Source organism: Orbilia oligospora (assembly GCF_000225545.1).
Source record: "Orbilia oligospora ATCC 24927 unplaced genomic scaffold scaffold00076, whole genome shotgun sequence".
Lineage (NCBI taxonomy): Eukaryota > Fungi > Ascomycota > Orbiliomycetes > Orbiliales > Orbiliaceae > Orbilia > Orbilia oligospora.
Window position 1 is genome coordinate 56,902 of NW_011645633.1, and position 16,419 is coordinate 73,320.

Sequence of the window (16,419 nt, forward strand, 5' to 3'; positions counted from 1 at the left end):
ATATACCTACTTATCTATTAGATATCATCCCATAATATTGGGTTATATAGATATCAGAACGACCCAGCTGGCTCACAATGGTACGTCTCCGGTCTCCTCCAACAACCATCATCACCAATTGGCTCACTCATCTATACTATATACGACCTACCCATAGCACCCATTATCAAATAACTTCTAACCAAGCTCTCATATTAAAATAGCCAAAATTCAACCCCTCAGCCGCTAAACTTATCGCCGTCGAATCGTACTTCACAACCCATCAACCCATAACCGCCCATTCCATCAAAGATCTCGAAAAATCTCTCCCCACGGCTACAGGAATCTCTGCTATGCAAGTAAAAGACTATTTGACCGCTTTAGTCGACGAAAACAAGATTCGGGTTGAGAAGATCGGTAGTGGGAATTGGTATTGGTGTTTCAAGGGGGATGAGAAGAAACAGATGGAGAATGAAGTTAAGGGGTGGGAGAAGGAGGTCAAGGGGCTCGAAGGGAGGGTGAAGGAAGTAAAGCAGGAAATCGAGATCGAAGGAGAGAAGAATATTGGTGATAGTGAGGATAAAGTAAGTACTCAAGCAATTACCAGACTATCTACTGGCTTTATAGAGTTCTTCTTAAGTATCACTCATTAAGATAATCCATCGGTTCAAATAGGTCAAACGAGCAACAAAAATGAAAACCCTTCAATTTCTATCTAAAGAAAAGGCGGAACTAGAAAAGGAACTAGCTCTTTACGCCGAAAATGATCCTGTTCAGATCGACCGTCTCAAAGAGTTATTGCTTCTGTTGAAGACCGCAGCTAACGAACATACCAGTCAGTATTCACGACCCCATCCGACCTTCTCGTTGCATTTTACTAGCCACTAACCAGCACCCAACCATGCGACATTTATATCGATATTGATAGACAACATCTATGCCATAGATAGCTATCTCAAGAGTGCCGGAATGGTATCCTGTGACATAACATCATTCAAGACTAGCTTGGGAATCCCAGAGGAAATCGAGGAGATTGAGTAGTCCGTCAACTATCTCAACCATTTGCCTCTCTTGACACCCAGTGTCGACCAACGAACCCCATGACACAGATTTTATTACCTCAAAACTTCCCAAAACTTGACACAAAAACTTGACACAAAAACCCGACTATGTTGATAAAAAAGGTAAGCGCCAAGGAGCCACAAATCTCCCGCCTTCTTGCTCCTTCGAAGATGAATTCAATTTAGGATGGACTTATTACATCCTAGTCGAGCACCCGGAAGGGGCCTATGACCAATTACAAAAACATACCTATAACAAAGAAAACGTCGAAAGAGAGATCGTATATATACATACAAAACAAAAGAACCAACAAGCTTTTTTGCTATTAGCTAGCTCCCATGAAAAAAAATTCTTTTTTCCCAATGAAAAATCCTAAAGTGCCACGTTTAAAAGAACAGTGACCGATATGATAGATAACGCCAGATGCTAAAATTGGATACACCCAAAAGAAAATGAAGATAAATTACATCTTTCATATAATACGGGTAATCGACGTGTTCTTATTTCCCGCCACCAAAAATAGAAAATGAAAAAAAGCATATGGTATGAAGCCTTTGGAAATCATCAAACTCAAAAGGAAAATTGAGCCCTCGCGCCGTAAAATTCAAATCGCTTTGTAGTATAAAGCAGAGATAGGGAAATATTCGCTGCCAAGGTAATATTGGGGAGAACACCCCCCAAGAATATAATGATAAATTTCCAAAAAATATATAGCTGGATCAACGAGAAGGTATATAGAGGTATGTTCATCGAATATAACGAGGAAGCTCATTAGGACTATTCTCATCTCCATCAGCAATATCAGGTGCCGAAGGCTCAGCGCTTGTTGGAGCTGCAACAGGCGGTGCGCTAGCTTCATTGAGTAACCGCTGCCTTTCCAATTCTCCTTTATCTTCCTGTGGCTGCGAAGCGGGTTGCGGTGTAGCACTACCCGGTCTTTCGTAGGCTGGGGCAGCAGCAGCATGAGCGCTCGATTCCGGCACGAAGTATAGATCTTCCTCGTCGTAGGGATGGAGGGGGGGTGCGGAAGCCTCATTACTTTGTCCAGGAAGCGGTGGGGCCGATGGTAGCAGTTGCTCTTCCGCCAGCCTGGCGAGTGCCTTTTCATCACTGGCTGACGGGAGGGTTGGTGGTATCATTGGAGGTGGTTGAATCGGAGGTGGCGGCGTGGTACTCAGGTTCGAGGGTGAAGACCGTGTGCTACTATTTTGATATTCGGGTGCATCTAGAAAGTTCATGACTTGGGCTACCGTTTGATCCCTCTCGGCGTCCCTCTCCGTCCTCGACTCTTCAGAGTTTGTGTCTCCAGAAGACGTATGTGAAGGTGTTGAAGTAGGTGCTGTAGATGTCTCTTTCAATTTCTCGTCCTTTCTCCTCCGCCGTTTTCCAGTATCGATTGTTCCGACGACAACCTCGAATGTGCAGCTGATAACACCTTTCTCTCTCCGTATGCGATCGGTCTCCATAATGCCCTCTGCCTGTATCCGTTTCAAATCCTCGCCAGTACTACCATCCATGATAACATCACCTACTCCGTTGCGGCTAGCTAGCTTTCCTCCAAGATCAACCACAACTTCAACGAAATACGTAAATTCAAGCACGCCCTGCGGCACCTTAGAAATTGTGGGGAAAGCATCTCCTGGTATTCGCACGCTTGTTTTTATAACGGTCGTTAGGCTTCTTGGATCGACGATCAGGGCTGTTATGGATTGATTAAGGTCTTTGCGGAAAGTAGAGACACACGATTTCGAAAAAGATAGAGAAGATGCAGTGAGAACTTTGTCGGCAGGAGGCAATGTATCGAGCCGACATTGCCGCGATAATGTCGTTATAACACCGGACATAGATTTCAGCGGTCGGTTATGTGATACTGTGATTCGGATGGGTATTGATTCTCCAGGTAAACATGCAGGCCTTAAAAGCTCGATTGTCGCCATGGGATGGGGCTGTGCAGAAACGGTCGGAGAGGGAGGTAATGAAGGTGTGTTGTTAGAGGGCGTTTTAGGAAGTGAGGGAGAAAGGGGCGGAGATAGATTCGGCGGTTGATGCAATGTTTGGATGTAAGTTGTGGAGTCGTTCGAAGAGCCTGAAGATTTCAAGCGGCGAAGCGGCCGCTGAGGTTCTATTGATATTGTCAGCGGTTTTGGAGGGCTGAACATCGAAACGTCAATGTTTTCGGAGAATTTTATTTCCGCCGTGCATGTTGAGACTGTATGGATTGTCGTCGGTCGGGTAAGGGTAGCAGTTAGGAGATATGTGATAGCTCCTCTCTCGAACTATGAAATGGCAAAATATCAGGTCAGTAAAAAGCCCCCGGGCAGAAATTGAGAGTGAATGCAGAAAAGCATACATCCAGACTATTGATTCCGCCTTTGCTGGGGAATTCGATCACGAAGCCAACTTCTAAACCTCCAGCACCTAACCGTCCTTCGCCAACAATCACCTGTTCTTCCTCAAAAAGAACCACACCCCGACCGCTGTGTCTGCCTTCTATCGTTGTTCCCCGACTTCTGCATCCTCTAATCATCTTATTGTCCCGATACGTAACATCTTTTACAACATCTTCTCCCCATTTGTGGCCCCTTCGGTCGTGGGGATATACCATAACGCTTCCCCCTAATGTTAGAGTGAGATGTGTTATTCGAGTCGCGCGAGACGTTGTGAGAACGATCGATCCAGTGATGTGCTCCCCGGGTTTATACCGCCGGTGCGGGTAGTCGAGTTTGATGTAGAAGTCATTGATAGCGCGACGAGAAGGTTTCAGTTGTGAGAGTGTAGATGAGGTAGTCGTAGTAGTTGTGGTGGCGGTGGGGCCAGGTGTCTGTGTGGGCGACGATGGCGACCGAGAGGAATTGCGTATCCGGGAGATTAGAGAGTTTAGTCGACCACTACCCAGTGTCGACATGGTGCGGAATTGTATCAGACCACTGATATGGTGGACAAGTTGGAACCGGCGTCAGGTGAACTTCTCCCGCAACGATCCCACGAAGGGAGTCGCGCGTCCAGGAAACCACTGCGATCAGTGGAGGTGATTTTTTAAGTGAGTGTACGTAGGCCGGTGTCTTAGGGAAATTGCCCAAGCCTCTTGAAAAGGCGTCAATCGATCGCTAAATCTTGGTGCTGTTCTGCAGGTTTCCACCAGTCGCTTGGGTCTGCGGGAAAGGAAGTTGGGCTGTTGCGAACGACAGAGGTAACAGCAGGATACAGACAGCTCTGGTCCTGCCTACTCATGTACAGCGTAAGGATAATGGTCGGGGATGAACGATAAAAGGATATGGCCAGCAGGAAATAAACAAATTACGAAAAGCTTAGCCAGAAATAAGCCTTCGAAATGCTGTCGAAGTATGGGCGACTCTGGCTTGGAAACCGACCAGGGTGCAGATGACTTGGAAGAACTTTTCAACGATTGCAGCTGATGACAGATCGGACAGAGAGCTAAAGAGCTGGGCAGGGAACAGGCAACAGAAATGATGTCCGCAGGTTCTCTTCTCCGTCCAGACACAATGGGGCAAGGCAACTGTCGTGTCACCCAGGAGTAGTAATTCTTTTAGGACTTGGCCAAAGCAAAAACAAGAAAGTCGTGAGTTTCCTTTGCGGTCCACAAAATCTGGTTTAAATTCCAATCAGTGAAGCGGACGGCGAATCTTTTCTCAGAGGTCACACCGTCGTTTCAATAACAGCCGAATGGGTTTCCTTCCGGATAAGTTCAAAGCGTCGTGCTATTCCCCCCCTTTTTTCAAAGCCACAAAACCAGCGGGCAAGGAAAAACACAACTTGTGCTGAAGGATAAGAGAAGGCAGGGCGATTGCGATATACTGCCGAAAGATAGTGTACGGATAAGGTGATCTCATACAAGTGGGAACGGGACTTCGGCTGATAAAGAGCAGAAAGATTGGTGGTCAATATGGCTTTCTTGGTAACTTGTTTGTTTTGAGAACCCGAGCTGAGTCGAATGCTTCGATCTGATTTGCCTCCCTTTCCCTCGGGAACTCTGGGCTGGGTGCGTAAGCCTTTTCGGGTTCCTTGGATGCCGGCTTTGCTATTTCTTGGCCGGTTTGGCGGATCTAACAGTTGCGGTCAAATGCTCAAAAACTTAAACAGCACCGTCGCTTCGAGGTGTCAGCCCTGGGTATAGCTGGCCCGGAAGATTACTTGTTTGATGGTGTCAGAGAAGTCCGTCAGTTGAACGGATATTCCCCTCCCAATTTTCCTGAGACTAGGTATCTAGAAATCAAATGACGTGAGTTGGGTGCCGAAGGTTTCGCACAACAAAAAGTAACAAAACGGTCCAGGAAGTGCAGGTTTTGGGGCTGAGTTTTTGTGGGACGGTAGTAGTATGATGGGATTAAAGGTTGACAGCTTCAAGCTCGAGAGCTTTCAGAGCAGCTAAATCTCATCTTTTGATACCTGCCCTCCCTAAGGTACCCAGGCAGGGAAGAGGCAGCTCAGACCCAGCAGATACCCACTTCTGCTAGTAAATTTGAGGAAGGAATGGTGCAGCGACAAAACCAAGAGGGATTGCCCGAATGACAGGCTAACATTTCCTGCAACTGACCTTTTTCTTTCTCCTTTTTTTTTTTTTTTTTTTTTTTTTTTTTTCCGTTACCCGCCCTCTCGTCAATTGGAAAAGATTTGTTGAAGAAAAAATAACAATCAACAGACGGTTTAGCAGAGTAAGAAACAGCTTCGTTTGCGAGGGGCTTGAGCAAGAGTTCAGAGCAAATCTTCAAAAGTCTCCCCGTCCTCTGAAAGATGACAAGAAAGCTTATATGTCGTGTTTCGCGTGTGTGACTGTGGATGTTGGCCTTGGTAGACCAAGAAGTTATCGAAAAACTGAGGAGCGGACGTCCTGGCAGGCGGTCTTGGTAAAGGGGGGAAAGTCTTGGGAGAAAAAACGTGGGCGAGGAGGGTTATTAACAGCCTCGCTCTTATCCGGCAAGAGGGCTAATGAAGAAGGCCAGGTGCAGCCAATTTAGCGGCCTCGACTTGAAGGATGCATGCTCCACTCACACAACCTCCATTCCCCCCAAATTAGTGTTACCCTTTTCGCCGTTCAAAACGAGAGCTGGTCTATTTTAGCGCTTTGCATGACGAGGAGGAGTAGGAGGAGAGCAGGAGATCTTTTTTCCCCTTCCCGAGCCACCCAAACATCAGGCTCGCTTTGTTGGCGAGACGATCTAGAATCGTCTTCAAAGGCCGAAAAGAGGGGGAACAAGGCACATCCTTCCACGATCATAAATTCGCCAGCTTGACCCGAATCGTAGAAGCGAGTAAAGGATCATTCATAATTCCTACATGATGATGATGCTGGGATATCGGGACAAGTCTGCCAAGTCTGGAGGCGAGGGGAGTCAAGCCCAGACAAGCTTTTTCTTGAGTTTCCACGATCGTGTGTCCATTCCCGTTCATTCCTGACACGGAGCCTGAAAAATGGTAACAGGGCAGTATACAGTTTGCTTTTTCGCTCTTCCACCTTTGATCCGGATTTGATCATGGTTGGACTGGAAAGGATTGGATTTGATCCAGCATCGTGCGACTTCCACCAGGCTCCACATTATATTAGCTCAGCTTATGGGGACTCTTCAAAAAGCAAAAGTGGTTACTTACTTTTGATAACTATTTCCCCTTTGCCTCTCGATCTGTGAGGCGTTGAATCGTCCCCCCATTGAACGTACCGTGATACCTTTCCCTTCGAGAAACTTTATATATCTGCCCTAAGACAGGATACTTGCAAAAAGTAGGTAGACACATAGCGGGACAGGGGTTGAGTGAGGGTTTGGCTGTGACCGGAAGGTTTCTCTGGAATGGTCATGTGTTGAAGCGGTCAAACAATCGGCGATGAGACAACACATCGAGATCCGAGATAGATTTGGCTTTACAACAGTATCAACACGATGTCAATTGTCCACGGAGTATACTACGGAGTACGTAATTTACAACAAGACGATACCGCTTTGACCCCTCGAATCCCGCAGAAATAGTACTATAACCAAGCGGTGTCACGGAAGTAGCCATCTCACAACTGGTCAGAGCCTTACTACTAACTCTACAAGCCTTAATAGATTTCGACATTTTGAATTGAATGATATGGATGCTAGCTAGTCCAGTACCTGGACGCCACAAAGTGAGGGGTGCAGATACTACCTCATACATGCATGATAATCATTATTAATTTCAATCTACTTAAGTACTTCAAAAGAGACATTCTAGCTCCATCCTTCGGTTAGGAGTTTCCGCGGTGGCTCGAAAAAAAAAAAAACAATTAAAAGAAGGGAAGAACGGGAGAGGGTGCGAGGACAAAGAGGGATCCGAGTAGCCGGATAGCCGTACTCTATGAACTAATACATTTCGACCACTAGTCTAGTACACTCTTTTTCAATCGATCTTCGATTTTAGAACAAAAACGATCCAAGTGTAAGTATATATACATTTTGATTAAGCTAGCTATTTACAATGACCCCCTCCGTCACTCCTACCTCAAGGGATATCAATCTACTAGGTACGCCCGGTAGCCACGATACAGAAAATACCTAATCGGTTATTTATATCTGAGGCCTACCCCGTGGGCCACCTGGACCTCCAAACCCTCGTGGAACATTGACACGTCGAATAGCAACGGGAGAGCAATCTGGAACATCGAATCTGCCAGCACCGTATTGCCATGCGAGACCAGACCTCGGGCCAGCAGGGGTTTGGTGTGTGCAAATGTGGAATCGGTTGCTGAATCCAGCGAGTTCCAAGATACCCTGTTGGCTGAAAGACCAGCCAGAGGTACCCTGAACAGAATCGTCGGCAATATAGATGCCGCCAACGTTAGAGACCAAGTTGTGAACAACAACGAAGGGGTATTGCTCCCGGAAACCACCAGGTGGGCCGGGTCTTGGGCGTGGTGCGATATAGACAAGAGTCTTATCAGTAGTATTAAGGTAGAAGTTGACGGAGTTATTTTCGGGGATCACCCTATACATAGTGACTTTATATCAGCAATCACGAAGAGAAAAATACTCCAGAAGTAAATTATATATGACGTATTATACAAATACATGTACTTATATATATACATAAATAACTCGTGGAACTGAAAACTTACAAGTTGGCGGTGCCACCAACCGGGACATGCGAGAGAAACTTATCGTTCCAGTTGACATGAGGACCCCTGAGCTGAAGAGCGAATGGGCCATCAAGGTTGTGCGTTGGTGGGGGTGGAGGTGGTGGAGGCTGGGCGGAGACGACTCCGGCAACAGCGGCGAAAACAGTCAGTGCAGCAGTGGTGAATTGCATTTTAATAGAGAAAAGTGCGGCGGCGTTTTGGATATACCTCTGGAGAAAGATTGATGTAGAGTGTTATTCTGTATTCAAGCTCTTTGACTTCATCATCAATGGCGCGGGTTCAAGCCTTTTATACCTTGAGCCTTAAAGCCCTTAGAACTTATCTTGATCATGTATCACCTGGATATCCAGCCATGCATGGCTGCGTGGGATCATCAATGGCGCAAAACCTACTCCTTCCATCCCAAGGGGCATGCCGAGAGTAATTGAGTACCTCCTGCTCATTACGATCTGAAGACTGATTCCGTCAGAATATCTCGCCACCAGTCAAAAACAAAGCTAGGCGTCGAGCCCGGTCTCGAGGTAAGGCCGAGAATAGCCAGAAGGTCTTGAGGTCTAGACGTAGGCACCAAGCCTATTGACGCCCTGCGACCAAATTCATACACATTCTTCTTTCAATCACTGTATCTCTCTCGGCACAGGCGGCTGCCCTTGGCCAGCCTACTACTAGGTTCAGGACGAGGGGTTATAACGTTCCTTCTGGGGGGTATTCAGCTGATGGCCTATAAAATCCTCCCCCTACAGCTAGTCTATTTGCACTTCGGGAAATTGTCACAGATGAGGCAAGATCTTCTTATAACCGAAGTATTGTCCCCCGTCTCTGCAGCTTTACTACGGGACGGGGCCGTCCTTATCGTTAGAAAGCTCATTTATCTTGCCTTCCAATCTGCGGGGTTGACCTAGATAGCCTTGTCATCGCCCAGCTCTTGGCTAATGCATCCGGAAGCCTGTCAATTGGGATTCAATAACCCTGCGGCATCTGTTATATCTTAGTACATGGTGCCTGTTCTGCATTGGATCCGGACTTCTATCATCTTGTAATAGCGTCGAGTCGTTAACATCGCGACCCAATGATATCGATATCTAGTCAATCACAACCAATATCTTAATACCGGTACTAACACATAGCAAGAGATGAAACGGGAGCTGTCGCGTCTTCCTACAGAAATTAAACAATTGATCACAATATCGATCGTCTAAAATGCATAGATCTGCCAGCTGCACCTATCGAAAAGCATCATGGGCAATCCCGGAAAAAAAACCGATGGTAGCAAACCGATATCTGCAGGTCCAAAGACGATGGCAACTGCGGAGGTGTTTTGCTTTCAAATCACGCAATCTAAGAATCGACGTTACATACAATACCATTCATCTGGGGAAAATTTTTTTTGCAAGTTTATGAAAAGGGAAGGTGTTGATTGATCATGTCATCTAGGCACTCGATTCCCCAGATTGAGCAGGTTGTTATTTAATGTAGTATACTAAAATTTACAGAAAACCCAACCATTTGGGTGTTAGGCCGGTTTATACACAAACAAACACTTTCTAGAACAAAGCCCCAAAAAGGGGTTTATACTTATGGGTTCCTAGAAGACTGTGAAAGGCTAGTAGACGATGGGGAGGTGGCGGTGGCACTGAGACTCTAGCTGACCCTGGATCCTATTTGAATGTAAAGCCATAATTGTATAAAAATACCGGGGCGGGGCAAACGGTATACTCCTAGACGTCCTATACTTCTCAGATTGTATATCACAACCTGAACAACAAAGAGGTGACCATAGACGAGCAACTCCATTCGCCTTTCCTTTAAACCAGACGCTTCCAATCCCACATAATCGATATATGTTGATGATCTCAGATCATATGGACGGTGATAAAGCACTAAAGCTTCTCTCGTGGAGAAACTTCTTTTTCAAAATCCAAGATAAAAAAATCCCATCGCGTGGTGCTGTGTCGTGAGCGGAAGTTCAATCAGCGCATTACCCCAAAGTATTGCCACCAAAATTTGTGGTGAAGAATGGATTATTCTAATTGTCTTGACCACTCTTAGTACCTGTATAGCAGCCTAACTTAAGATAATCATGATATATTGATAAGGTACCGACGGGGCTTGAAAGTGGAGGACAATCGGTATTCAAGTATTTCAATATCATGCCTCGAAGAATTCCCGTTCAAAGACCTGCGAGTTGATGATAACAAAGAGTCCTGTTCTCAATATGGGCTTGTAAAAGGGTAGGCTACTAATGATATTGACTAATAAATATTTTCGAATATATAAATATTGACCTCTAGATATGCCCGATTTCCGTGCTCCCAACCCTGGTAGATATCAAACACGCCTGTAATGCATTTGCATATGTCTGCATGTAATTAATATTAATGGCCATTTATCAATCGGGCTCGGAGATCAGGTAGCGATGTCGACAGTCCTCAGTGTTCCCAAGCACGAACTCCCGACTCAGGTGCATGCTTGAGCTCTCGCCTACTTTGACAGTCAACAAGTACCTATGGGTAATGTTGCACTACGCTACGCGACGTTGATTGGTATTGATAGTATTGATAGTATATACGTAAGTATATATATATATAGCGGTATAGCGGTGCGCCGCGTGATCGAGTTAACTCGAATTTTTGTGTCGCACAGCTTTGAATCGTGGTGACACAGGGGAAATTCAAAAATGCAACAAAAATACAAACCAAAAATGGCCATGGTTCAACACTTTTTTGGACCCGCGGTCTGGATCCAAGATGGTGAAGATCAATTAGTCCAAGGGTACCCGGGTATTTAAATCTTTATCAATTATCTAACCACGAGCTCCAGAAGGACTTCTAGCACTCGAACTTATCTATTCAATTCGCCACTTGGATTGCTCCTGGATGTAAAGGTAGATTTTGACACCTGCATTCCCCCTACAACTGCGAGTACGCAGCAATCGACTCAAAAATTATATTCCCTTCCGCCACAGACCCATGGCCCGCCCAAAAAAAAGAAGAAGAAGAGGAAGAAAAGCCGTGATATCTACTGCCTAAGCGTATATAGTATTTGTGAAGGGCTCTAGTAGCTAGACCGGATATCTTTAAACTCTAATAGCTGGCAGTGCAGAATGCGAGGTGTACATGTAGTGGAACCACGGCTTTCTAAAAATGGACTTGCCGGATAGAGCGAGCTCGCGAGCCGATTGTAACATCGCTTGCAGCTGCAGAACGCGACGGCAACGATCTGAGTAGACGTCGTCAAAAACACGTGCACTTTTTTAACCCCGCATGCGCAAGTTCGGACAAAAATTTCGCTCGTGTGTAATGTAGGGCTTACGTTTCATCCACACCTGAAAATCAAGCATTTTCTTGGAATCTTGGATGTTCTGCTGAGAAAGTGGTATGGTTATTTTTTATTTTCACCACAACTTGGATTTTAATCTCAGGCACAGCATATTTGTCTCGTACCCAAAGAAAAAAGCAGACTCATTAGAATTTTGTCAATGTAAGTGTGCATAACTAAAAAAAAACAAACAAAATTATTTTATTATGTCGCCGACAAAGGCAAAGGAAGGTGAGTTAGACATTATGCACTAATACATGAGGTTTGAGGAAGCTTGAAACTAGCAATCTCGATTCTGATAAATTTAGGGATTAGTAAAGAATATATGCAACGCCGAAGGAATGTGATCTGCCATAAGTTCATAAAGCCAATATGCAATAAACATAAAAGAAACTTGTTATTGATAATTTTTATTTCTCCCAGCCCGAATTTTTAATTAGCAGACGGTAATGTATAGACCAACCCTAGATTTATCAATTAGTATCATATATATCTACGATTATTGCAGTTGTGCCTTTAACAGAGGGAACTCACGCTGAAGGGTTATAATCTTGGAAGTATCTGAGGTTGGTATCCGTGGAGCTGATTTCAAAGGCGATCTTCTGGCCGTAAGGGCAGTCAAAGGTGGAGATGGTATAGCTATGTCCCGGAACGACCTTGGTGACACCGTAGTCGACGCTATTTCCGCCCTGGTTGTTGTAAGTTGTGCTTTGTGTAGCCGGTGAAGACTTCTTCCAGAAGTGAAGGTTTCCTACACCGGAGAAAGTATAGGAACTAGTATCCGAAGGAGGGTTGGTTGGGAAGAGCCAGACAAGAGAGCACTTCTTGCCTTTAAATCCCGGACGAACATCAAAATTAAAGATAGTGGCCTTCGAGGATGTGATCTCGCCGAAATATGATGTTCCATAGGCTTTATTCGGGTTCTTCTTGTCAACTGGCACAATCAAGTGAGGGAACTCAAAAGACTGGCCGTTGGGATATACCAAGCTATATGGACAGGACTTTGGTGGCGGTGGAGGTGGTGGAGGTGGTGGCGCGCTACAGCCCTTAGCAGTCAGCCAGACCTTAACACACTTGGTTTGTCCGGCGACTGGCTTGCTGTAGATATTCCAATTACCATAATCATCGACGCTACATAGAGAAGTTAGCCGAAATTGGTTCACAGTTTATATTTGCCTTGCCGAAATAGAGCTTACGGGCAGGCCCAAAACTCTCCCTTGCCATTGTAGGTAATACCACCATTGCTACCAATGGCAAACCCAGTTGTAGGTGATGCACCTTCGTCACACTGGTACTGGGTGGTTGGAGGCGTCAAGATGCATCCACGGCCTTTAGCGTCAACGACTCCGCCATTGCAGCCGAGATTATACTTGGCCGGGGTTGGGGTCTTTGGTCCAACACGGTTCTGGCCATCAGAAATCTGTCCAAGGGGACCACTAACACCGCCAGAGACGCTGATAGTGAAGCCTTGACACTTGTAGCATGGATTTCTGGGGAGGACCAAGGATTGGACCGAGGCGGCCAACGAAAGGAGTGCGAGCGCAAATGTTGGTCGCATTGTTACGAGGATGGTTTATGGTGCCAAAACCAAAGAGTGGAGTATTTGAGAACGAGTGGATTATAATTATATGCAATATATGTTGGATGAAAACAAAGAGCTAACCACTTATGATCGTCTTTTCTATGTATCGATGAGATTGGTTTCAAGTAAGACGATTACGGAGGGCATGAAGACGCCTTTATATAGACAAGCTTTCATTGTTCCAGTACATGATGCAGGGTATTTATTAATACCTGGGCACCCGGGTGACAAAATAAACCGAACAACGCATTTTATCTAAATATAAGGCTAATAGGCCATTATTTTATCTTCTGTGTTTATAATAGATTGTAGTTTTTGGGGTATGCTTTTTATTTATTTGTTAATTATATTTTGTTTAATTGAGTTTTATCTTTTAATAATAAGTGTTTTAATAGATTTTTTATTTTAATGTGGTGATAATTGGGTATAGTTTTTAGAAATTTATTATATATTTTTAATAAAATTTAAATTTAAAAATTAGTTATAATTTTAATAATGTTTTAATTTATTATTATTTTTTTATTTAGTAATTTGGTTGTTTGTTTTAGTGTTATAATTATTATTATTATTTTTTTTTAATATAAATTTATAATCTGCTTTAAATTATGGTTTAATAATAGATTTTAAAATTTAGTTTATATAGATTGAATTTAATATTTTGCTATTAATATTAATAGTAGTGTAGAATGTAATATTAAATTTAAAGTTATAATTAATTATTATTTAAATATATAATTTAATGTAATTTTTTTTAAAATTATGGTGTTAGTGTATATATTTAGGTTTATATTGTTTATTAAATTTTTTTTAAATCTTGATTTTACTTTTAATATTAAAGTTAAAATATAATTTATTATTAAATTTAATATAGTATTAGTTATTAAATTTAAAATACTTATTTAATATAAATTTGGTTTAAGTTAGTTATTATTAATAAATTATTTTATTAAAATAGTTTATTTTATAAGTTATATAATTATTATAATTAATTTTGTGTATATAATATATTATTATATATCTAATTATAAAGATTTTTATTTTAAAAGTTATAATTTTATGGGATAGAATTCTAATATTTTAATTTTTAGTTTAAAATAGTTTATTTTGGGTTTTAAGTTGGGCTTATAGAATAATAATTTTATAGTTTTGTAATTTATTAATTAGATGATATTTGGTGCTATTATTATTAATAGTAGTATTTATACTACTAATATTATAATTATAAAAATCTGCTAGATTTTTTTAAGTGTAGAAGATATTTTTAGCCTTATAATATATATATATAGCTTATATGTCTATTTTCTAAAATATAGTAAAGTAGTAGTTATTTTTTTTAATGTGCTTTGGAGTATACAGCTTTATAGTAGTGGTAGTAATGGGGACAGGAGATGAAATGCGTTGTTCGGTTTATTTTGTCACCCGGGTGCTGGGCTACAGCGCTATTCTAGCTGTGATCATATGATGGAAAAGCCAAGTACAAGCCCAAGGCGGATGTATCTCGGAAAGTGCGATCCGTCGATATCCTCTGCAAGTATACAGGCTTAACGATATTCGACAATCATTCCTTGTCTTGATCTGCATGTATAATATTGCTTTTCTCTTTAGACCGGGGAAAATTTTCTTTCTTTTTTTCGGCAATAATAGTTATCGATACAGCTAGAGCTCTGTCACATAGTTCAAAGTTTCTGTAGGTGATTGGGAAACACATTTTACCAAAAGAAGCTTTGTTACATTTTGACGTCAGAACAACGTCTCCACCTGTACCCGAGGCTGGAGGTACTACAGAGAGTGAGGTAAGGGCGCGAGGATAACATGTGAGTACTTTGTGCTCCCGGAGAAATGGGAGATTATACTAAATTCATCAGGAGGGACTGACCAGAGGAACTCGTATCCAAATCTTTTTCAAATTTAGTCACGCAAATGTAAAATTTCATACAGATGCGGGAAGCTTGTGTGCGACACTTGTCAACCAACTTCGGGGTGACCTCTAGGAACATGATGAATGGCTTGGGATCCGGAGCTTGATAAAAGGAAGGGTTACATTGCAACTTTGGGAAACCAGAGCTAGACCGCTGACTAGACTTCTGTTTTAGGGTTTGATCTGGCAAATGGGAGGCTCAAGTCTGTTTGGCCTACGGTTAAGGAACCGAATTCCTGCTTCGCTAGGCTAGACCACTTCGTGCGTCTAAGACTCGCAAATCACTCCATTGTCTCAAGTTCAAAGCCTTGTCTGACTTCATTTTCCGGATAGCGCTTCCTGCCCGACAATTGTTGAACATGAGATTGAAACCGACGTGGTGAATTTGCGACTAGATGCTTGAGCATGCGTACTGGTCGTGAGGTCAGACACGTACACGTTCGCTACGCCCTGCGATATGAGCGACGACGGAAAGTTTGAGCCCGGGATGGAAGAGCTAGAGTCGTCATACCGGTGATAATGGTGATTGAACCCCTCATTCCGAGAGCATCGACGTATATCCAGAGTGTGGTCGGTCTCCTCCCGCGCGTCCCTACTCCATATAGCATTTCGCCTGCATATCGACCATTTGTGGTTAAGTGTTGGAATGAAGTCACTCCATGTTTTCAGCATCATACCACTTCTGCTTCAAGCGAATATGAGGAGACAAACCGTTAACTTTCTCTACAATGCAAGCCTCCTAAGTTAAAAATAGCATTCAACAGTACTGATGCAGTTGATCGTCTAACGCAACCTTCAAGGATCGGGCTTCTAGTGTGCGTCGATAGTGAGGTGCAGCGATCAACTGGAATCGATGCATGGCCGCGACCTGTAAGCTAGCCAGAAACAGGCCAGGATCGAAAAAAACTTCGACGAAAACTATATGCATCTTCAGCCTCGGAAACACCAGTCCATGGCATTGTGTTAATAATGACTCGGCTTTTTACTCCGTAATTGCATCCCCTCTGTCCGGTGGCCGACAAGCTGGTACCTTAGGAAGCAAGTCTTCGGACAGCGCTGCAGAATCTTGATGTGGCATTAGGCTACAACCTGGGTACCTGTACCTTGAACCCCGATCTTGCCAGCTCAAACCGAGGGCAATCCTATTCCGGATATATTCCCAGTTGCGATCAAAAATGTCGAGTTTTATTTGATCCACAAGTTTTTCTCGATAAAATCACACTCTCGGAAATTTCTTTCGTTGTTAGACTGTGCTCTGGAATTAATTCCCGCCGTAACTTGGCCTTGGCCGCAGAGAACTCGTGCTTTTGGGTGACGTCGGCAGCTTGATAACCCTGTCCCCAAGGCCGCATCGTGTGGGGAAGCTGCAGAAATCCCGCCGAAGTGCATGCATCGACCTTGCCAAGGCCATCTTCCCCATGGGTCTCAATTGAAGCGAGAAACCCGGCT

At 43.6% G+C, this 16,419-nt stretch overlaps 4 protein-coding genes across 4 annotated transcripts; 1 reads left to right on the forward strand and 3 right to left on the reverse strand.

The window, feature by feature from the left end:
• Nucleotides 1-77: 77 nt before the first annotated feature.
• Nucleotides 78-1,020, forward strand: AOL_s00076g16 (uncharacterized protein; the record flags this gene model as incomplete). Its single annotated transcript, XM_011122570.1, has 4 exons — nucleotides 78-80; nucleotides 204-563; nucleotides 655-814; nucleotides 908-1,020. 4 exons carry the CDS (start codon nucleotides 78-80, stop codon nucleotides 1,018-1,020), a joined length of 636 nt encoding a protein of 211 aa, XP_011120872.1.
• Nucleotides 1,021-1,787: 767 nt separating this feature from the next.
• Nucleotides 1,788-3,946, reverse strand: AOL_s00076g17 (uncharacterized protein; the record flags this gene model as incomplete). The annotated part of the gene is made up of 2 exons (XM_011122571.1): nucleotides 1,788-3,317; nucleotides 3,392-3,946. The coding sequence occupies 2 exons, from the start codon at nucleotides 3,944-3,946 to the stop codon at nucleotides 1,788-1,790; spliced, it is 2,085 nt and encodes a 694-aa protein (XP_011120873.1).
• Nucleotides 3,947-7,583: 3,637 nt separating this feature from the next.
• On the reverse strand, nucleotides 7,584-8,322 carry AOL_s00076g18 (uncharacterized protein; the record flags this gene model as incomplete). The annotated part of the gene is made up of 2 exons (XM_011122572.1): nucleotides 7,584-8,001; nucleotides 8,132-8,322. 2 exons carry the CDS (start codon nucleotides 8,320-8,322, stop codon nucleotides 7,584-7,586), a joined length of 609 nt encoding a protein of 202 aa, XP_011120874.1.
• A 3,584-nt stretch (nucleotides 8,323-11,906) lies between these two features.
• AOL_s00076g19 (uncharacterized protein) lies at nucleotides 11,907-13,028 on the reverse strand (the record flags this gene model as incomplete). The annotated part of the gene is made up of 3 exons (XM_011122573.1): nucleotides 11,907-11,934; nucleotides 12,005-12,601; nucleotides 12,667-13,028. 3 exons carry the CDS (start codon nucleotides 13,026-13,028, stop codon nucleotides 11,907-11,909), a joined length of 987 nt encoding a protein of 328 aa, XP_011120875.1.
• Between the last annotated feature and the right edge of the window lie 3,391 nt (nucleotides 13,029-16,419).